Raw genomic sequence first — 23,288 nt, 5'->3', positions numbered from 1 at the left:
TACTTAACTTAAAACTTAGTCCTGGCTTATGAATCCACTGGCAGAAAAGGACTAAAGTATAAGGCTGAAAATTCTGCTACTATATTCCAGACCACACTGCTAAAATGACACAAGTTTAAGAATTAGGTCTCCCAAATTAACCTCTTACCACACTTAGGATGGCTATCCAAGCAACACCATAACTGAAAAAGTTACAGAACAGAATTATATATAAAAGAATAGTAACAGTGGTTGTTCTATATTTGGAAAAAGTAACCCTGGAAGGTTTGAAACCTTCTCTGGATTCAGTGAAATGAACACATCTGAACTTTAAAACGTACAGCCTGGTGGAATTTTAGACCTAGTTCACACTTACTGCAGGAAATGAATAAAAAATCAAAATCAGAGATTTTGAATATTCAAAAACTCTAGTATAGTTTAAACCTGGGCCTGAATCTTTCACTTTGTGCATGCAGACTTGCTGGATCTTCATTCTGAGGTGAACTGGAAGCAGCTACCAGAGTGAGAGAAAGGGTACTACCTCATGCAGGACCACAGTCCAGGCTGGTACCAAATAAAATGTGATATTGTAAAACACAAGAGTACACACAATGCATAGTGAAATGGTAACAGGGGTTTATCCCCATGTGTCAGTGGTTGAGGGTGCAGTAAGTCTTTACAAAGCAACACTCATCTGCTTTTGAGCAGTGCCATAAAATTGAGATGCTACTCAAGAATGCTACTATTTTCTACTCACGTGTAGAACAATGTTTGACATTAGGGTGACTGCAGCCTACTGGATAAACGTTCAGTGGAGTCAAAACATAGTTATTTGTCTAACCTGGGTTAGACACAGGATTCCCATTTCAATGTGTACTGGGATAAGCTATTTCACTAAGCAGTGCCTAATGGCACAACAGGGCAATTCTCTCTACAAAGCCCTGGCCACTTTACAGAAGTGGTTATTGCCTTTGTTTACAAGACAGAGATCAAAAGATGTCTTAAGCTAAACAGATCACAACATGAGAAAGTGAGAGGCAAGTCATGAAAGCCATAGGGACAGAGCACTGACATCAGGAACCAAAGACTACAGCTTTGGTAATATTTGATGGGTTTCATCATACATGCTTAACCACTGAACTTAACCAGTGAAAGTGCTGTGTAGCCTTTCATGAACTAATAAGCAGCCAAGAAGAATGTAGAGGAATGCTAATTAAAGTGCACTTGTAACAAAACCCAGAAACCAAACACAACAAAATCGAGAGAGTATTTGCAGGTTAAGTACAACTTCTTTAAAAAGTACACTTATCTGATGGAAAATCATAGAATCACAGAATGATTTGGGTGGGAAGTAACCTTAAAGATCATCTATTTCCAATCCCCATGCCATGAGCAGGGACATGTTCCACTAGACTGTGCTGCTCAGAGCCCCATCCAATACGGCCTTGAACAATTCCAGGGATGGGACATGCACAACCTGTTCCAGTGCCTCACCACCCTCACAGTGAAGAATGTCTTTCTTATATCCAATCTAAATCTACACTCAGTTTGAAGCCGTTCTATCTCGTCCTATCACTATATGCCCTTGTAAGAAGTTCCTCTCCATCTTTCTTAGAGGCCCCCTTCAGGTACTGGAAGGTGCTATTATGTCTTGCCAGAGCCTTCTCTTTCCCAGGCCGAACACGCCCAACTCTCTCAGCCTGTCTTCACAGGAGAGGTGCTCCAGCCTTCTGATCATCTTCGAGGTCTCGTCTGGACTCATTCCAACAGGTCCACACCCTTCTTATACACCCAAATCATTGCCTCTACTTGGTACTTTGTCATAATTGGAGAAGAGTTAATAAATAAAATTTATCATATCCAAGTACCTGCAATATAACTGCAATACATCTGTAGGGTATCGACATCAGCATTGCTTAAGGCTCAGGCAGATTTAAACAGACATTGAGAAGGAATTACTCATAAATTAGTCAAATATATAAATTCCAGGATTTGCACACATTACCTTGAGTTATTAAACAGTGAACGCAAGGAAGCGCAAGGAAGGTCAGCAGACATTTAGTGACAACATACGCTAAAGAAAACAAGACATAGAGAAGCTTGAAAAAATATTTAAGAAAATTGCATAAGGATAATCTCTGGAAGAGAATCAGGTATTTATATACCCTTGAATCTCTTATCTTTTTACCTTAGCATTCTTTTACATCTGGTCATGGTATAGGAAAAAACTTGTCCTATGGCATTAGCGGAAGCTTTGCCTCAGCAAAATGTGGCAGGGCTGGGTTTGCTTCCTGAAACACAACAGCAAAAACATAGCAGCCCAGGTAGAGACTTAAAAATTGCTTTAGTACTTTTTTGATACCGGTCACAAAAGGTGCCCCCTTTGAAGAGATGAACAGTCAATAGGAAGATACTCACTCATTGTGTAGCTACAGTTTTACATCTGCAATTCTGAATGAACCAGGAAATCATCAATAGTCTTTACATGAAAAACGAAACACTGAATGAAACTTTTTTTAAATAAAGCAGGTGTACATATAATGTGTGTTTAGTTTAAAACCTGACTTACAAGATAAAAATGCCTGAATCCTGAAGTACCACCAAATCCTAGCTAAATTACTTTTTAATCACTGCAGATCAGGATAGAAATTGCCAACTAGAAGAAGGGAGATTAAACGCTAATGTAGTCCAGAAACTCTGAAATGTAAAATTGAATTGGTGAAAAAGCACTTCTATGACAAAAGAAAAGATGTTGAAACAACACAGAAAAAAGTGGTGGCTGATACTTATTCTATTGTGCTGTAGCCAGCAGGATGTTTTTCCCAGGGAATCTGAAGAGGGCTAAAGCATCTTGTGCTAGGCTTCACTTCAGTGAACAAGGTCGCATGGTCTGTTGGGCAGCTTCTCAGACCTTCTTGGCTGGTACAATGTTTTATGCCTCATTTGAACCAAACCAAATCTGTTTCTTTCTCTCTCCATCAGTCTTCCACCCAATGCCTCTCCCTGGCAGACACAAATAGGCACCATTTTAAAAATCAGCCAGTGATGACGCTTACAATGACAGCAGGCTCCTTTCTGCAGATGGCTTTAAATTTCAGTCCAAATGCAGAAATGAAGTCTATGCTGGTTAACAGCAGCAGAAAGAAATCCCTCCAAGTATCTGGGAAATACAAGAACTCTTTCAGAGTCCTGCCAAATCTGAAGCTTTAAAAAGTATCAACATACCGTGTAGGCCAATAAGTAGTATTAGATTAAACATGAATGCTAAAGGCCTAATAAAGTAATTAAAATTAACTTAACAACTTGGACTTAATAACATCTAACTGCACTGAGATGTCTCAAAATGCTTGTAAAATAAACAGCTGGAAAATCTGATCTATCCATCCATATAACTAATATATGGATATTTCCTTTACTCTGCCCGCAGCCCAAAGCATCTTCCAGAGGATACAAACCTCTTTCTATTTCTTACAGAAAAAGTCAAGTGCTCAGCTTTGGGCTGAGGAGAGGATATGGCTCAAAGCTGAAGGGTCCACCAACCAGGGTGGGAGTAGGCTTAGGGTTTCCGGCCTACAGGGAACTCTGGTAAGGCAGTGAAGCCTTCTTCTCAACTCTCTGATAAAGGGCGCTTGAAACCTGGGTGGTAAAGTCCTGGTTTCCATTTTAGACTCTGCACTGAAGCAGCTTTTCATCGCAGAAATTCATCATCCAGCTGCACAAGGGGACATAAAAATGTTACTGGGAGCAGGTGCTGCAGTCTGGAGGTGGAGAAGAGTTCATCTGTTCCACTACAAGTGCTCACCCAGTCCTGTGAGAGTGTATCATGCTGAAGAAAAAGCTTATTGCACACCTTAGGCGATAGAAATGAAGATATATTTCAGTAGAGCGTATCTCAACAGAATATGTGCTACCACTGATAAAGATAAGGCCTCTTTATTAAAGTTCTCTTATTATTGTCTGTTCTGGGACTGATTTCTGTTCACTTGGGTAAAATAAATCAATATGTTCTCACCGCATGGGTTCAAGGTGCCAGGCACTGCTTTTAAGAGTCAGTAAAAATTAGTGGCTTTCAGAAGGATTTGGGCAATTTTCTTCCCTCTCCCCAAAACTGAATCAGCTTTACTGCCCCACACAATATCATCACTGTACTGCAGGTGTTCCAGAGATTCATCCTGCTCCAGTGCAGTCTAGGTAAGTCCATGGCAAATGGCAGGGCTGTATTTTCACCACTGGGGCAGTTGATTTCAGGTGTATTGCATGCCCTCCAAGTGAAAGCAAACTGTAGCCAGCACTCTGCTGCCAAAGGGATTGAGAGAAATGCATTAATAAGCCTACAAAGGTGTGTGTACAAGCACATAAAGTCCTGATATTATTTGAATATATATTTGGTCCATTACGGATTCAAAATCAATAACAAAAATGTAAATTCTAAGGTGAGTAAGGCTGGTCACAAGTCCTTAGCATTGCCACTGAAATGCCTGGAGGGCTTTCAGAGCTTGATTCAAGAAGCTGACAGTCATTTCCACTATGAAGGAACAGCTAACAGAAGACACCAGAGAAGCTGCATCTTTAATGCCCTCCAGCACTTACAAAAGTCACAGTCAAAAATGCCAAGATTTTTCTGAAATTTCTGTTTGCAAATGCGAAATATCACTGATCTCACTGAATGTGGAATACTGAAACCTGCAAAAAGGAATCCTATAAATACTATTTAACTTGAAAAAAGCAATCATGCCTAAAAAGAACCAAAAAGGCAGCCTTTTCCAGGCTGAAGTTCCTTCAAGTGTCCAGGCACTCAGAAGATTGCCTCTGTTCAGCTGCTGCTGTGCAGAACCAGCGCACGGAGGCTGTAATTTCAACACTGAAGCTGGATTCTGTTTGATGATGTTGGGGAGCGCTGCCTGTCTGCTCCCAATCTAACACAAAAGTAGTAAGTATGAAAAGGCACAGAGGGAAAAAGCATATTTCGTTTACAGCAATGCTGCTGCAAGGTGATTCTGTGGTATGATCTCCTGGGAATGCACACATAATGCTCTTTGGACCATGAGGGAAGAAACTGTCTGCTAATTAGTTTCCTGGCAATTGGCCATGCAGTGTCAATCCTCACATGTGGACTACTGTGAAAATACTGGACATCATGTGATTAAAACAGGAGACGGGGTGTTATGTGATGGCAGCTTAATGAGATGGGCTTCAAACTAGACCTAAACAAGCTGGACAAGAAAAATAAATGGTGGCCTGTTCAGAAGACAAGATAGTTGCAACCATCTGTGATACTCACACACAAAGTTTAGGAGCCTGGGCTCTAAAGGGAGAAAACCTGAAGACATCCTTGTCCTTGCATACTAACCTGGATCTTCAAACATTTTAGGACCATCGCTTAGGATCACTGGTATTTGAGAAGACATGTCTGAAATGAGCTGTACCTCCAGAAGTACATGAGCACTGCACATGAAGAACAGGCATTCTTTGAAGCGGCAAGATACTTAATGGTTCCGGGTGAAAGAGCAAAGTGGGAAAGCAAGCTGGGCTGCGAGAACACAGGGCTGCTGCAGCACAGCTGGAGAGGAGCAGCCAAAGAAGCCCTTCCAGGAGCACCCTACAAACCAGTGCATGTGGAAAGCAGGGCCTTTGAACACCCACACTTCCCCTAGAAAAGCAGGACAGAGGGGACCCAACAATTCTGCTGTGGTTCTTAGCCATGCCTGGGTATGGCTCCCACTTTGAAAGCTCTTCCAGACACAGGCTGCCTGTGTTAGCATCTTCTACAGGTGAAAAGCACAAAGCTGCCTACAGGCCATTCACTAAAGAGTTGGATTTGGTGATCCTTGTGTGTCCCTTCCAATTCAGAATATTTTATGAGTCTGAATTTAAATTAATCAGCCAAAACAGTATTGGTGAGCAGGACCTGAAGACAGAGCAAGACTGAACACAGGTGGTGGTGCGAAATGCCAGGCAATGATTCTGGGGATGGCCCTGCCCCAAGAGCAGTGTGTCACTGACCTCCCTCCCACGCCAGGGGGGTTCAGACCCCTGTATTTTGTTGCTATTATTCACTTGCGGGTGAATTATATTAACATTTGTATCCAAATGTAGATACCTCCCACCCACATAGGAGCCAAACACAAACACGCTGATTATACAGTGTCTGGGGCACAGCCCTAGTAACAGAGATAAAAATCAACACATCCAGGGAACAAGAAAGAAAAAGGCGGTGCAAGAATGAGTCAGCAAATGTAAGCAATACGTTAGTCAGGCAAGCATTTCTGAATGCACCACGAGGCTGCTCACGCTGCAAAGTCACAGCCTCGGTAACCTGAACAACGCACCACCCCAGTGTGAGGGTCCTTTCCTTAAGGAGACCCCTTGCATTTTCATACTGGTTTTGTGAAGGCTTAATGTAGATTTCTTCCACTGCTGCCCAGCTCTCCCCCTCCCAGCTCCCCATCTTAAGCCTGAGAAAGGAAAAAATCTGTGCCATGTTTAGAAAGACGGAGACGTGTGAGCATGGAAATCTGGTAAATCTGAGGAGGCTGGCTGTCCTGCTGTGTCAGGTGTCATGATAAAGGCTGCAGGTTGCCAGGATTAGCCTGGTCACTTTGCAGGCCATGAAATGCTCCACTGAGCCTGTTTACAAATTAGCCTGTGGTCTGGCTCTTCCTCCTGCCAGCACGCATTTCTCTGCAAAACAAGTCACTGAGTGCCTCTGAGCAGTGCTGTGACCTGTCCCCACCACCGAGTGAACCTGCCCCTCTGCAAACAGCCATCGGACAGTGGGGCTGCACCACCCCTCTCTGGAGTCACACAGATCACAAACCACTACACCAAGTCCAATGGACACAGCTGCAGAAAGCAGTACGGGAGAAGAAAAAGCAAGGCACGAGGCCGGGAAGTTTTACAAAAATCACTGGATTTCAAGTCACCAGCAAAGTTATTTGCAGTTCCTCTGATCTAAATCCTGTTGTTCCGCTGCTTTGAAAACGCAGACTCTAATTAACTCATATTCTTATACACTCTGGTGCCCTGAAGGATACTTGCTTTTGTAAATGATATTTATAAAGCCAAGGCTATTTAATACCTGCTTAACATATATCCATAACCTTCAGAATGTCTCCTATGAGTCAATGCAGCCTGACTTAAAATGACATCTTTCTCCCTCCTGTTCTGTAAGGCTTCCTGCAATGTGCAGCCACTACCTCAGAGCAGAGGAGAAGGCACCCTTACCCATTGCTAACATTAACTGGTTCAACACTGGATATGGGTGGTTTCATTCTGGAAGAGGAGCACTTGCACAGAAAGGACTGCATGTAAGCCAGTCTCTGTGAAACAAGCCCTTTTCAGTTTAATCTTCACGCTTTCTAGTGACGCCCCATATATTACCATTCACTCCACAGCCAGATCCTGCATTTGCACCCGCTTCACCAGTATTTTTGCAAAAAGTCTGCAGGAAGCCTGAAGATGGGTGCCTTATCCACTCTTTGAATGAAGCAGGTCGAGCAGGATAGTCTAAGGACCATACCACAGGTTGTTATCACAGCAGACTGCAAGATCCAATTTGAGAGGGACGTTTGTCTAATTCACAACTTAAGAGTCCCTACTCATGCAGCTAGAAGGAAACAGCTATGACTGCATGGGTGCAACATTTTGGGCACACGAGCCATGAATACCTCTGTATATAAGCCATCATGGGTACTATTTAGGACACATCACCTCCATGCTCTACTGTCTCCGGGACTGCTCTCAGAAACCTCCAGGTAAGGCAGGTGGAGCAGTGTGACAATTTTCTGCCTCTGCTGGTCCCTTCGGCTCCACTGCAGGAGATCATGGTCCCAGGAGAAGCCATGACATGCAGCTCAGTTCACCCAGCTGTAGCAGTGGTCGCATCTGCGTGGCATGGGGCAAAAGTTCAGCCCTGGGAAGACACTCCAGTGCCAGCAAACCCAAGGTAACCCACCCTGACATCACCCCCTTGTGCAACCTGGGTGACAGGGAGGCTGTCCCTCTTGCCTCATCTGCTGGCTGACATTCAAGACGTAGCATTTGATCCAGTAGCCAGGTAAAATGCACATGGTACCAAGCCTATGTCTTTACACGCAATGAGAGACTCTCAACAGTGTTAGGAACCGAAGTCTTGTTTTCTTTAAATGTCACATAGGACCTGGGAGCTAAGAAGAGAGACCTCAGTCAAAAGTCAGAGAAACTGGCCATTTTCATTTGGTAAGACTTCGATTTGCAATGACTTCAGGCAGCTCTCAGAGCTGGTGGTGCAGATTCATCACTTTCCTGTTCTTAGAATGGTTACATTATAGAACTTTCTGTCATTAAAGCATCTAACTCACCAAGAATGTGACTCTGGAATTCTGTCTGGACCTTAGCAAAGGGAAAAAAGATACTAAAATACTGTAACTCTCCACAGTAATACAGTGAACACAAGTGTCCCTCTTTCAAGATGTACAGCTTTTTTAACAACAGAAGAGCTACTTGAAACTCCATCAAGTCAAGCTTAATTCTTGAAAATCTGAACAAGGTAAATGGGCTAAAGATGTCTAAAATCAAATTCATGTCCCCTGTAAACAGCTACAACACTATCTAGTTTAATGGAAAGGGGGCCTAACTCTCTGTCTGCAACAAATATGGACAGTAACTAAGGTCATCAGGACACAGCCTATGAAAACAAAATGTTGGAACATAATTGTAAGCAAGATACCTGTGGTCTGTCAAAAGCCTCCCTCAATCCTATATGCCATTTTAAGGGAAGCAATTGAAAACTGCTCACAGTACTTCCAACAGTTCATTGAGATACATCAAAGGACCACCCTCAGTATCTTACATACTTGGCATGCCTACCCTGGAGCCACCAGCATTTCATTAGGGAAGATGCTCCATGACACCACAACAGCTGAAGTCACGGGGACTGCCAAGCCAAGAAGAGCATTTGGAAAGCCTGAGCTCAAAATCTGCATTCCCAGCTTTAATGCTGACACCTGATAGATTCTAACAGATCCTTTTTTTGTTACCCTAGTCCATTTTTCTTCTCAGTCAAGGGCATACTACTACAGAAAGCACAGGGAAGAGCTCTGTTTGTTCACCCCACAATGAAAACCTGTGGTAGCTCTTACAATTACAATTTCTCTCTAATCTCTAGATTGCCCACATTATCAGCCTGATGTGTATTTTTCCAAAATGCAAACACAATTTCTTTTCTCTTCATTTTCTTCTAGCATCTTTCCTAATTATTCCATTTACAGTAATGATCATTTCAAAATATGTGAATTGTCATAATCATTTTACATACCAGATGCTACCTTACATTTGGCCATACAAGTCTAGGAACTAAATCTCTTACACTGAAGGCAACAGAATTTTTACTGTAGACTTTATTCAGGATTTTTCCATTTGGTGACTGGAAAGCGGCTTTCAAAATAGACGGTCCTTTTATATCAGGATACGATGGGTGCTGTGGAAACCTACAAGTAAGCACTCTTCTTCAGTTATTATTGCCCTTTTCTAGAAATCAAGAACCAAGTGACTTAATCAAAAGGTGGCAGTGGTCCTACCCTGATGCAGCCCTTTTTCTGCTCATCCAGAGACAGCTCAGGGCCCGGTCTGTACGGCTCAGCTCCACCAGTCCAACACCAAACACGGGCCAGCTGCGTCCCACCCTGCAGGTTGTTTTACAGAAGCATACAGCCACCTGTGCTGCTGACCTGAATGGTCCTAAACGGGAAAAGACATACAGAAAACAAAAGAGGGAGGGGCAAAGGGTGATAACAAGTAAAAATCAAACAGGCATCTGAAAAAAGAAGAATAAGCACGGTGGTGAAGGAAGGAAGGAACGACTGCGAGAAATAGCTATGGTCCACTTAGCTCCCTGGAGTCTCTCTACATTTGTTAAAGAGAAAGGAGTGGTTTTAGAACAAAAGTTATTTCTCTCAGCTCCCGATTTCCGTATGAGATGACTCAGACACCTTACATGCAGGCATACAAGGTCAGACAAATGCCATCACCAGTGCCTGCAAGGTGCTCCAAGGACTGGATGAGTGAACACTAACATAAACTGTCCATAATCACCAAATACCAGGATCTCAGACATGCAAACATCCTGAGCAGCATCAAATGACATGCATGAAGGAATCTGGAAAAGGGCACCCACTCTAACTACCATCTTCATGCAGGGGAACCATTACACAAGGACTACCTCTCATGAACATCGAGGGATAGGTTTTCAAAATGTTTCTTTCAGCAGTTTTCTTTCATTTTCTAACAAGGGTAAGCATCCTGGGTACAACAGCCTTGTAACAGTCTGGCTCCAACTGTTCCAACAGGAATATGTGGTGTTGATCCTACCTTTCAAAATAAATTTTTAAATTTGTCTATGGTCTACATGTTGATATAGGAGGAGAGCTCTTGAAAAATGCTGGAGAGCTCGTGAATTTGTTAAAAACGAAAAATGTACATTTCAGACACAATACTAGAAGTCAGTGAACAAGGACACATTAGCTGAGGATTCCTTCCAGTGCTATAGGATGACTTTTCTTCATGGTGTTTGGCTGTCTGGAGCCATCCTCCCTCTGCTGGGACAGAAGCAAAACTCCCCACTGGGGTTGCAGAGATGGTGGCAATGTAGCTGCACAGATCTGGCTCTCATAGTACATGCGATAATTTATCTAAACCTTCTCAAAAGTAATAAGTTTTGTCTGCCTGGGCTACTAGTCTTAAACTAAACCCAAAAGCTGTTAGAGGCAAGACGAGAGTTTTTTACTGCGTCCACAGGCAGTGCTTTGCCCAGAAGGAATCCTGCCAAGCATCAGGTTCCCAAGCAAGATTTAAAAATAATGTATTTAACTCCACAGTATTTACAGAGTTCTAAAATAACAAATAATGATGTAACAAAATAAACTGATTGCCTGTGTACACTGCCGTTGCAAGAGAGAATGTCACTTCCAGACAGTCCTTGTGTGACTAAAAATAGTGTTTTCTTTATCAGTCATGTGATCAAAAAAGGATATTTAAGCACACAGGAGAGATCAGGTCAGACCAGAGGTGGTATTAGGTTGTATTAGTATCTTGTTTAAGACAGTGGCCAACAGCAATATCTTATGAAAAACTGTAACAGGGAAATGTCCTCACAAAATAATATAACGACAACATTATGCACCTTGAAATCCTTCTACCTGTTAAGTACCCTGTTTCATCATGAGTCTGCAATCAATGCTGCACAGTCTCATCAGCAGTTCCACTTAGCACATCCTCACAGCTTCTGCTTTTGCCCAGCAAAGGCAGTGAAATCACCAGTGGGTTTTGCTGGGTTTGGGCCAGCTGCCTGAGCACAGAAGATGCCTGAGCACACTGGCCGGATCCCTGTCCACACTTGGGAGAGGGGATGAGGTGTAACATGGGATGGGGCAGCTCCAGAGTTACTGTATCAACAGAGCAAAAGTCTTTGTGAAAATCGAGGTAGACAAGACAATCTAGACATCAGTGTGGTGTACAAAATAGCTTGGAGTTTTCCGCTTGACTGCCAAAATCAGGAGGATGAAGAACCAAGAAGGAAGGAGGTGAAATGTAAGGAGTCTAAATAATTTCCTGCTAATAACCAATGTTTCACTTGGTTGTGACCTGCAAAGACACTGAAAACAAGTTGGACAGTCAGCTCCTCCAGGGAGAACAAAAAGGAAAACCCAGGGCTTTTAGCTGCCTGGAGATGTCATATGTTGGAAACAAGAAAATTCCCATTAATGTTTACAGAGGACCTGCATTCAGAAGATGCACATCAGGAGACCTAGAGAGGAAATTCCCAATTAGAGCTAAAAGGAAAATTACATAAGGAAAAAGCCAGACTTCATAAACATTTGTTAATAAACCCAGTATTTGAAAGGCACAGTGCAAGAACTTTGGCATCCTGCTTTTGCTTATACTTAAGGGATTTTACTGTCACCTTAAGTAGCTCTTAATGGCTCTAAATGAATTTTAAAAAAAGAAGAAGAAAAAAAAAAACCAAAAAAGAAAACCATCTTTATTAGTCAGAAGATCAGATTCCTCAATAATAGCATTCTGGTACTTTTTCTGAAATTAGCTTGGCCCATTGTTTCTTCTCCTTAAAACATTAATTGGCACTCCCTGTGATTGCTCTTTCCAGGTGTATTTATACTACTGATGGCTCAAGACATATAGGGCAGACATCTGTCCTTAATAACACTCTTGACTGACCTAAGTTTTATGTCCAGGGGTAAGTGAGGACATCAGACATCAAAATCAACACATGCAATTTGAGGAGCTCACAACCTGGATGATGTCAAATTTTTCACTCTTTTTGCAGACTTTGTATACTGAAATTAATTACCAACAAATTTTAAAAATTCTATTTAAAAGTTATCATTAGATGCTGAATAGTCTGAAGTTTTCTTGGACTATTTGAAGGACAATTCCTTTCATAAATTTGCAATTAAAAATGGCCGGGACTTTTGCAGTTTCATCACATAGTACCAACTGCCTTGCCTCTAACATTACAGCAGCTCTTCTCAGTCCTCGGTTACCCTAATGAAGGAGACAAACTTTGTCCCATATCCTTGGCAAGAATAAACTATTCTTCAGTGCTAGTACAAGTATAAAGCCTCATAGTAATAGTGCAAGACAGCTATGTTTTCTGTGTTGTTTTAATGTAGTTATTCATATGAGTCTTGCCACATCAAGATCACCTTTTCGACACGGTAGAAAATCAACTTTGAATATCCCCAGAGAGGAATTTTACCTATGTTACAGATGAGGAACTGAGGAACAGAGTCCTTTTTGCAGATGACACAGGTCCTTGATTTCCATTGAAACCATTGGACTCAAGCACCTTACTGATGCCTAACTTCTACAAGGTGGCTATGGCTGCATTTGGTTTGAAGTCAGACTCCCCACATCCTCAGAGGTGTATCAGCCCCCTGCATGCCATGCACTGAATAAACCACTACACGTGCTCTGCAAAGTCCCAAGTCCGCTGGCATGAGGCAAACCACTAACTTGCATCTCCTCCTTTTCTTCCCTACTCCAAATACCAGCTCCTCCCCACAGGAGGTCAAGGACTGCTCAGCAAATGTTAAGATCTGCCCATCACTTCATGCCATGTCCTCTCTCTAGGACCTGGGTCCCTTCTCTAGCCATACCGAGGTCATGTTGCTTTTGGAATCCTTCCACCTTGTTCCTTGTTCCTGTAACTAGAACTGACAGCAATCAAAGGGTAAGACCTCCTCACAAAAGTCAACAAGACTTGCAATTGACTTTGCAATGAAGCACACAGTACAGGGCACACCATGAAGGGCAGTATCAGGTACCCTGGCTACTTTGGATCTGAAAGCAAGAATAAGCACACACAAGAACTGATACAATTTTCTCCTTTTATTAGCCCCGGTCTGACCACAGTCTGGTTGTTTCCCCTTCTGTTACCAGCTTGCAAAACACTAACTGGGGTGTCCCTGCGGAGCTCCCCACCAGGCTGCACCAGCCTTACCCAGCAAACCAAGGGAGCCCCAGGGGATGTGATGCCGTGGCATGAACAGGAACAGCACGGCTTGTAGTAAGAGCTGTCTAGAGTGCTTTGGGTAGGGATGGGGCAGCACAATAGAAGGCAACCCCCTTCTACTTCAACCTGGGACAGGGCTCAAGTGGGCTGACAAAATGGTTGGTAAGAAAAAAAAGTACTGGGTATGTGCGTAATGTGGTTACACAAACATCTCACATTGATATAGTCTGAGTCAGTGAAAAGTTTATTTTATATTTTAGATTATGCTAATTTACATTTAAAAATAATTAATAATATGTTTTAACCTCTGCCCATTTCCAATAAAAAAGGAGTATTTGAACTCTTAATTAAGCTTTCCAAAAAGCGTTTTACATCATCTTGACTTGTGCAGTCCCAGCGGACCCTGTGCTACAGAATCATTCTCAAATCTGTGAAAAGCTCCATGAACACCAACAAAAGTTCACCCTCAAAGCAAAAAAACCAACAACAACAACAACAAAACAACAACAAAAAAACCCACAAACCCCAGCTCTGTACCCTCCAACATTACCAGCTCTGTAAGCCTTTCCCTTAAATTTTTTCCCCCTTTTTATCTCCATATTTATTCCAAAGAGTAAGAACATCAAAGTCAGCTGAAAAGGGCTTGGGATAGACTCTGCAGCAAGGGGTAGAGACTGTGCAATGACATAACGGAAGAAAAAAGTACAAAACATCCTTTTATTCAGAATACCACTATAGGCAGCTGAAACACAGTGCATAAACTTGAGAGTTAAATATTCTGAAAGACCTTTCTCTGCTGAGACCAGTGGGAATGTGACCACATTTGACTTTTTAAAGGAGCAGGAGATGTACTGGACATGAATGCTCATTGCACTTTTACAGGGGGGTCAGGGAAAAGGCCAGCTATGTAAGGCTTTGCAGATCATACTCTGAGTTACAAACAGTGATTCCCTCCTTTCCCTAAGCCCATTTAAAGGCAGTAACTACCAGCATGGAGTCCATTAAAAGAAAGAGATCTAACAAGTTATTGTAGCCTGTCTACAGCACTTCTTTTACCAGACTATGGACAACCAGACTGTGCCCATGTAGGGGAGGCAAAGAACATGGAAGTTGTAGTCATGTAAATTTTAGTCACTGATTTTAAAGAAGACATTTTTTTAATGTTTCTAAGTTGCAAGGGACAATGAACACGTAACTAGCAGGAGGAAAAAACATCAACTTAATAACAGTGGCTCATCATCCAGATATGACTAAAACTCAGTAATTGGAACAAGAATGCTGTTGCCGTGCTCAGAAAGGGCTTAGAAGCACACGTAACCTGACAGCAGAACAGCCAACAGCAACTCACGTGCTGGCATATAAACTGCTATTTCCTCAAGGTGAAGCAAAAAACTCTATGAGACTCAGAAGGGCCAGGGCGTTCAGAGGAGGAGGGAGGGAGCTGGGCACTCTACACTCCAGTCTCTGGGGGAAATCAGCTTCTTCCCATCACTCCTCTGCCCACCGACAAGAAGCACGCTGCTTCCAAGGGTTCACACCACCACTTGCTACTCAGCCTGTGCTTGTTACAAACACCCTTCTGTTTCACAATGCATGCTTAGTTGAGGATATGAGCTACTTTTTCAAGAGAGCTAAAATAAATCAGAATCCTACATCTCATCCTAAACTAAAATGTTCTCAAATGCCCATATTTACTTCTAAAAATGATGGCAAGCTCCTAAATTACTCCTTGCTCCATTATTACAGAAGTATTATTCCCAGAAGCACACGGTGTTTCACATAGTAGAAAAGATGTCTTCACTCTCAGAGGCTTACAGTTACTGAAGCAACATGATGACAGATGTGTTCATATCCTAGGGAAAGAGTAAGCAAAAGGCCAAGGTCTATGTTTTAGTAGTAGGCTGAATTCAAAAGGCATTGATGTATTTATCTTCAGGATGACATTTTTGGGCCCACATGATTTTTCTTTTTTTTTTTTTTTTTTTTTTTTTTTCCCCAAGCCCACACTTAGACTGAAAATACCTGAACTCTGAAAGGACACCTACTGTTATTCCACACAGACTCTGTTCTTGTATTTTCAAGGAGCCAAAGCCCTACAATACTCCATCAGTCTTTTGCTCAGATAGGCCTGTGGGATGAAGGCAAAGAGGTGGGTAATCTCTGCAGCACCAAAGCTGCTGTGCACTGGTGGCCCGTTTGCACAAGAAAGCAGCAAAAATCCCCTCTGGAGAATGACATTGGAGGCAGGCTAAATTCTTGGGCCAGCTGAATTCTGCTCAAATAAAACAGTCTCTCCATTGAAAAGAGCAACTCATACATCTTCCCTTTGAGTCCTTGCTGCAGCACAGCAAGGAAAGGACAGGGTGACTGCAGCATCCCTCTCCACATCCTTCACCTGGCATCTAGCAAGAGCTCAAGGGAAAAAAAAAAAAAAAAAAGGTAATTTACATCATTTTTGGCTGCTATGCACATATGCCTGGAGAGATACGCTCACAGCCTCTCACTCTTGATTTCTGCATGAAGTAAGAGCAGCTAAAGTGGATGAGGAGAGCTTGTCCTGCATTTAGGAAACAAACCTGTCTAGGACGATGCTTCTGTGAATTATTAAAAGGCAAGTGCATTTACAAATCCAAATTAGCTGACCATCTTCCCTTCCACATCTATCTGCAGTTTTGATTGAAAGAGAATCACACCAAAGGATAAATTGCTTTCAGCACTGGCTGCACTGTCTGCCTCTGCCACATAAAAGTTTTGGCAACAAAATGTTAAAAATAACCTTCTGTACGGATGTTTTCTTTCAAATACACAAACATGTATACTCATCTAAGGTTCACAAAGTTAATTTCAGAATCGAGTTTGAGTTGCCAGAGCCCTTTAAAAACCAAAACATGCCCAGCAGTCCTTATACACTGCTTCTCTCCTTACTTAATCATTACTTTTGTTAATGATAACAAAACCAGTCTGTTCCTGCAGCAGAGCCCCACAGCATCTTTAGGCAACAACCAGTTTCGCTTTCATCCTGCTCATCCTCCTCCACTCCTACTCAGCTCCTGCAAGCACACTGCCGACTGTCAAGGGTTAAACCGTGGCTTTTCAGGGAGAAAAACAGGAGAGGCAGAAGAGAGAGGATCGAGGAGAGCCTGCCGGAGCAGCAGCTGGCGGGAGGGCATGAGTACCAGGGCAGGGATGGCCCGAGCGCCGCAGCAGCCGGCAGAGCAGCAGCCGAAAAGTTTCTGTGATTTTAGGCAAGCCCTGGCGTGACGTCACCTCGCCCAGATAATCTCGGCGCAGTCAGCACAGGCCTCCCGGCTCCCCATTGGCGAGCCCCTCGTCAGCAGACATCTGAAGATAATTATTATTGGCCAGACAATTATAACAGGAACGACTGTCACTTCGTGCTGATGCCTGAACCTGGTGCTCTGCAGCACGACGGAGAAGGACTCCAGCGGTCACCGCTCCATCCAGGCATTTCTGTCACTTCGGCTTTCCTAAGCACCAGACAGTTTTTGCTGCCTCACTGGCTGCAGCTGGGAATCAGGATCTTGGCACTACAACCCTCTTTTCTGCCTGCCTGACAGAACTGTGAATTTTCTGCAAAAATAATAATATACTTACCTATGAGAGATAAAGAACTAAAGCTGCATTAATTCTCATACAGCAGTTTAAGGAAAAAAAAAAAAACCTCTGCAGACTATTTACTTCATACCACTTTCCTGTTTGAAGAAGTTTGGGAGGAGGTGCTGGGAGTGTTTGATTTGAGAAATCATTTTAAGTAATTATTGTAATAAACATCTGACTTAATCCTGGTCATGCTTAAATCAAACCTCCCATGGTTTCAGCAGAATATGATAGTGCATCTTAAAGTGATACTGCATTTTATATTGAAAGATACTCGATAGCACAAACTTGTATCAAAAACAGCTTTCCTGCAGCATAAAGTGTAAGAAGTTTCATGACAGTAAATGGACCTGTTAGTTCTTTAACCTCCTGAAAACCGGCCATTGCTTGTTTAGGGAAAACAACTAATCGGCAGCTCTTAACATCAGAGACCAGCAGGCCTGAGGTCTGTCTTTGCAGCCACCAACTTTGCTCACTCTCCATGCAGGAGAATCCGGCAGTCTGGGGGCTATACCATAAAGACGTGCATAAACATAAAGCCAAGCACTCAGAGAGGCATGAAATGCATCAGCTTATAGGTATCAGACAACAGACTGTTCATTTTTTCTCTGTGTCAAAACACAGAGGAAAAAGAAACACATTTTTCCTCTGTGTCCTCTTTACAGCACCGCTAATCCAGGACCAAGCTTTAAAGAAGTCTCAGTGTGATGCAATTTGCAGGATGGGGTCCTCCATACAGTGAAACAGAAACATCTGGAATGACGCAAGGAGGTCCTCATTCTGCCATTAGACCAGTACACCATCAGATGGGCTCCATTCACATCAGACTCAGAGGGATGATTTCCAGGGGCAGACTGCAGTGAAGAGACAAGCCCTAGGATGAAGGTATGCTGAAGAAAAGCCTGGGTGCCAGCGACTGGAGAGGGCAGAGGACATGCACTTTCCCCAGGTAATGATGGAGCTTGGGAGTAGACTCAGAGGACTGAGGAAAAGGAGGGACAAGCCTTGGCTGACCCAGACACTTGATTCCTTGTACCATGATCCTTCCTGACCAACCATACCAGTACCTAGGGGCATGCCACAACCCCTGGGCTTTGCATTCAAGCTTTTCCAGCTTTAGCCTTACGCAGTTTTAATTAAAAGGGCTTGTTGGTGCTTTAACCAGCTCAGAAGTCAGAAGGTATGTAAAAGAATTCATGTCCATCCTCAAACTAGGCTACATTTTCATATGCAATGTAGTCAGGCTCCAAAGACGCATCAATTAATCCAAAAGTCAGGGTCAACTCCTTAGAACCACTTCATCCCCCCTAAGATCCCCCAGCCTTTTTTTTTTTGTTTTATAAGGTATCAGGAAATGTTTCTGAGATGAAGTAAAATAATAAATGCCACACCTAAAGAATTTATTTCACTCTGTGCTGGACACTGTAATAGTATTGCATCCTAATTTAAATAGTGATTACAGAGTGAAATCCTGTCATAGTGTTTCCTTAGTCCATCTTGCTGTCCAAAGAATGAAAAAACATGTTTATCCCTGCAAGCTACTACTTAACAACCTCATCGTAGAATGCTCTTACGTTAATGATGCGTACATTAAGGCTACTCCTACAAAGTGTAGAAGCCATGTACTGCCATTGATGTTTGCATACACAAACCTATTGAGTCACCCTGACAGGCTGTAAGGAAGCCTTCTTGTGTAGCCCTTAGCTGCTGTATTTTACCAGTTAAGCTCTCTGCAAAACTCAAGTGCTTGAACAGGACCTGTCTCACTAAGCAAGTGCATTTCCTGAAGATAAAAATTCACAATAACCTGAAATTCGGAAGTCGTCCTCAGCATTTTCAGGAAAAGCCTGCCACAACAGAGACCTCAGAGGGCACAGCTCCATTTCATTTCCAGAAACATTCCCAGGTCACAAGCAGATCACCCTCCTTTACTGTCATGTGAATCAAAGGTATTAATTCATCAGTTCCCTTAGAGAAGGGGAAACTAGACGGGAACGCATGTGCACACGGATGACCACATTTCTTTTGCTGTACAGCAGCAGCGTAACACTGACAGTCTCCTCCTCTGAATCTGGGAAGTGGGAGCCCAGCGTTACGGAGTCCAGCTGGCGACTTCTGCAGCACATGAAACTGCCAGGGATATTTTAATAACACTGCTTAGCATTTATATAGTACCTGACATCTTCAAGGCACTCGGCAAACATTACGTAAGTCACTAAAGCGTCTCATAAGGGCATTTCAACATTATTATCCCCAACTCCCCTGGTCTTTTCCTGCTGGGGAAACTGAGGCCTGGAAGAAGTTATGTAATGTTCCCAAGGTCATATCATGAAGCACAGGAGAACCAAGAAGAAGATGTAGGAGTGGTGGTTGCTAGTCATGTTCTTTAATCTAAACTGCACCTCTCCTGAGTTATTTGGCTATTATATACACTCATGTATCACCCCCTCCATCCTCTTTTACCAGCTTGCTCTATTCTGATGCCAATTTTCTTCTGGAACACGGACAGAATGGGAAGCATCCAACACTCCCAGCCCAAGAATATCTATGTGGTCTCCCTTTTCCTGAAACATGAGTGACACTAGGCACTCTTCAAGAGCTAATGAGCTCACCTGGAGGAGAACAGAGGGAAACATACATGCACTTAAGCAGTCATTTTAATTATACTGCCCTTAAAAGTACCCACACCAGTCACTAGAGTCTTCTAGCAAATCCCTGGCTGACATCCACCTACAATTTCGGACCAATCTGCCCTGCAAATGTGGACACCAAATCCTGGGCCCAGAGACAGTCTTATCCTGTCATTGTCACATGAGGGTGGCATGGGTAAGGTCCTCACTTGGAAGCCCAAAAGGGCAGGCAGCACTGCCAAGGGAGGGCATGCCGGCAATCAGAAAGTTAGGGGCTAGCTTGGGAGACAGACTACAGGAGCAGCAGAAAGGGCAAGACTGGGCACCAGGCGAGGCTGGTCAAGGATGGTGCAGCAGTAAGGCGCAGGTGAGCCTGGGCAAGCCTTGAACACAAGGCCAGTGCAAGCTAGGGCGAGGACTGGGGCAAGATGTGGGCAGGTGTGATGGGAGAGGGAGATTCCGGTCCCGAGAACAGGCCAGTGGACTCCACGGAGGAGGCAGGGGCAGCTGGGGCTCTCCCTCCATCCCTGTCAGCACGCTAACAGCCAGGGCCCAGGGATGCTCCCGCGGCAGCGCCGGGCAGAGAGCAGGCTCCCGGCACAGCCACTCCCCTTCGGCGGCCCGAGCTGTGAGCGTGCGTGTGTCCCTTTGCGGGTCCGTCACGCTCCGGCTCGCCGCGACCCGGGAAGCCCCGACAGGTCTCTGCGCAGCCCCTGTCCCGCCGCGGCTGGGCTCGCCCCGGCTCCCCGGCCACATGAACACGCCGGGAAAGTTAATAGCCGCATGGCTGCAAATGAAGTTTTATTAGGAGCTGGGGGAGGGGAAGGGGAAGAGAAAGGGGCTCCACGGGGAACGCGGGCAAACGCGCAACTTGTTTGAACGGGGGCGCAGCGCGGCGAGCGGCAGGGACGGGGAGGGACAGGCAGGGATGGAGGCAGGGGAGGCCGAGGGCAGAGCCGGGGCACGTGTGCGGCTCTGCGCCGCCGGGCCGGGCCGGGGCGGCGGCGGCGGGGCTCGGGGCCCGCATCGCACGGCGCCGGCGGCGGGACGCCCCGGCCTTGTGTAACCCGGCGGGTCGGTCCCCGCCCGGGCGCGCAGGTAGCGCCGGCGGCAGCGCCCGTGTGCCCGCGCACGGCGGCGCAGAGCAGAGCCCCGCCGAGCCCAGCCGCACCGCGCCGGCCGGGCACAACCCGCGCACCCGGATGGGCTCAGCGCCTCCCCGATCCGGGCGGGCGGCGGGGCCCGGGGGCGGCACTCACCAGTTTTCCTGCATCCACTGGATGGCCGCATGCTCGTTGAACTGCTTCTCGAATTCGTATTCCTGCAAAGTCAACACTGACATGTTCATTGGCCCGGTGGCTGCGGAGCCGCTCCCCGCGCCGAGATGCTGCCTGCCGCCGCCTCGGGAGCCGGGCCCCTGCGCGCCCGCCGCCGGAGAGCCCCCGCCTCTGGCCTGGCCCGCCCCGCCTCAGCGGTACCCCGGGTTTAGCATAGCTCCGCTCCCCTCCGCGCCTCTCCTCCCGGGCCCGCCGGTCTCCTCCTCTTCTGCGGCCGCCGCGCAGCGCCCGGGGGCGGCGCGGTCTTAGTGCCCGCCCGCCACCGCCACCGCCCGGGGTACCCGCCCTTCTCCGCCCCGCGCACAGCCCGCACCGCTCCTCTGCGGGGCTGCGCTCCTGGCGGAGAGGGACACCTCCCTCTCCCCCCTGCTGCTGCCCCAGGCCGTCAAAAATAACTACAAAAATAAGAAGCCCCCACCCCTGGGCCGAATCCATGCCGCAACGACCTGCTCGCCCTCCCCGGCCGCCCGGGAACTAAAGAAGCATGAATTGAGATTTGGGCAGAAGGGCAGACGCATATACTCCTCCAAAAGAAGCCTACACACACTCCCTACACGTCCTTTTTGCATTTAGATCCCAGTGCACCTGCTGTGGCTGCTGCCACCCCGCGGGACTGGACTCTGTCCGGGGCCCGGCGTGCTGCAGGGGAAGGGGTTGCAGCTGGGTGTCCCCATGTGGGGGGCACTGTCCCACAGACAAGCTGCCTCGAGCTCCCTGCTGTGCGCAGACACACTTTTGGATGTTACGGTATGCACGGAGCTGGTGGAACATGGGGCAGAGACCCCGAGTCTAACTATCACCTGCTGAGCTCATCTCACAGCTGGGTCACATGGTGTTTATGTAGCCTTAATTTTGCCTTCCTGTCTCATTTGCCACTTGCTGATGTGTCTAGTTGAGTTCTTCCGACTCCAGCACCCTGGATGTGCGTTACAGTACAAGCTGACCTAAAATAGTGGTCCCAGCCCCCACTGAGCTTGCAGTCTGAAGGCAGGAGGCAAACTGCTTTCGTGTCAAAAAAGTCAGCTGTAATTGAGCAGATCTGGCATAGGTCAGCCTGCTCTTTACTCTCCTGGATTTTAGTTCTCACTGACATGGGAGTCTTTAATACTAAGGCCAAGCACTCAGAAAATAAATAAAAAATAAAAATAAAAAAAGAGAGTCCTAAAGCTGTGGGAAATCAGCAGTTAACCAGTCTGGTGATCCTGCTTGCATTTTGACTACCGTGCTCTTCAGAATCATGTTTTTCAGCACGTTAGCCAGACGGGAAGAGATCCGCTCCATTACACTGGTGGCTTTCTAAAGTTGGTGCCAGAGCTGATGAGGTGCAGAGGATGAAGCTGAAGGTTATAAAATGCTATGGCAAGGGCTCCTTTAGGGTTAGGATGGCCGTAGGGTTTCAGATGAGTTTGTCAATTGCCCCCAGGGTTTCTGTATACCTAGGAGTTCAGCTGCCATCCAGACTTGCAAATCACCCATGTGGCATTCAGTGTTCGTTCTGGAGTGCTGACTGTGCAAGACATCACGTAGAGGTTAAGTCACAGCAACACTTGAAAATCAACTGTAACAGTTTCAGGAAATACATTAATAACCTGGAAACGCTAAACCCTACTGGGATTCATGTGAGTCTCAAAAGCTCACCAGGGACTTTTCCAGGTTTCCTATAGCTCATGTAGGACTTCTACGTAGGTTAAACAATCCACACTGAATCCTACCTCTCTCCTGTCCTGGTCTTGTGGGGGCTATCTGAAAATTTCCTCTAACATGTGACTATATGCAAGCTAATGCCCATGCTTGGGGGTTGTTGTCAAAATCTGCATGAACAATGGAAGAGCATATAAAACCCTTGTTGGCCTTGAGGAATTCGTAAGCTGTGCTTCTAGCTGATTGTATCAGTTGCAGTTCAGAAAAATAAACAAAAATGTGAGATCTATTTTAAGGGGAAATAACTTTTATGAACTTTTTTGAAGACTTTTAGTTAATTCTCACATAAAAGCACGAACTTGAAGTAGTGAATACCTCTCAGGAGAAAGCATGTGGGGAGAATGATAAATTTTCAAGAGACAGTCTTAGTCCCTCTGTGCACATTCATGTGCATACCTCTATATTGCTGAGGTTTTTATGGGGTGCCTATCTCACTCAGTAAGTGGATAGTTATTGAGCATTACTTTTTATTCCCTTTATTTAGCATCTCTCCTAAGGCTCTGTAGGAAGCGTAGC

The 23,288-nt window shown here is 45.1% G+C and overlaps 1 protein-coding gene across 1 annotated transcript in view; it reads right to left on the bottom strand.

Annotated features, from left to right (window-relative positions):
• Positions 1-21,270, bottom strand: part of ELOVL6 (ELOVL fatty acid elongase 6) — a 78,205-nt gene extending 56,935 nt beyond the window's left edge. The window contains exon 1 of the mRNA XM_027893309.1: positions 20,994-21,270. Within this exon, the coding sequence (XP_027749110.1) occupies positions 20,994-21,082 (89 nt within the window). The 5' untranslated portion in view covers positions 21,083-21,270. The remainder of the gene's footprint in view (positions 1-20,993) is intronic.
• Between the last annotated feature and the right edge of the window lie 2,018 nt (positions 21,271-23,288).

Source organism: Empidonax traillii, unplaced genomic scaffold (genome assembly GCF_003031625.1).
Source record: "Empidonax traillii isolate 1590-97213 ecotype Southwest subspecies unplaced genomic scaffold, ASM303162v1 scaffold386:size1297806, whole genome shotgun sequence".
Lineage (NCBI taxonomy): Eukaryota > Metazoa > Chordata > Aves > Passeriformes > Tyrannidae > Empidonax > Empidonax traillii.
The sequence above is the reverse complement of the archived record's forward strand: the minus strand, read 5'-3'. Positions and strand labels throughout refer to the sequence as shown.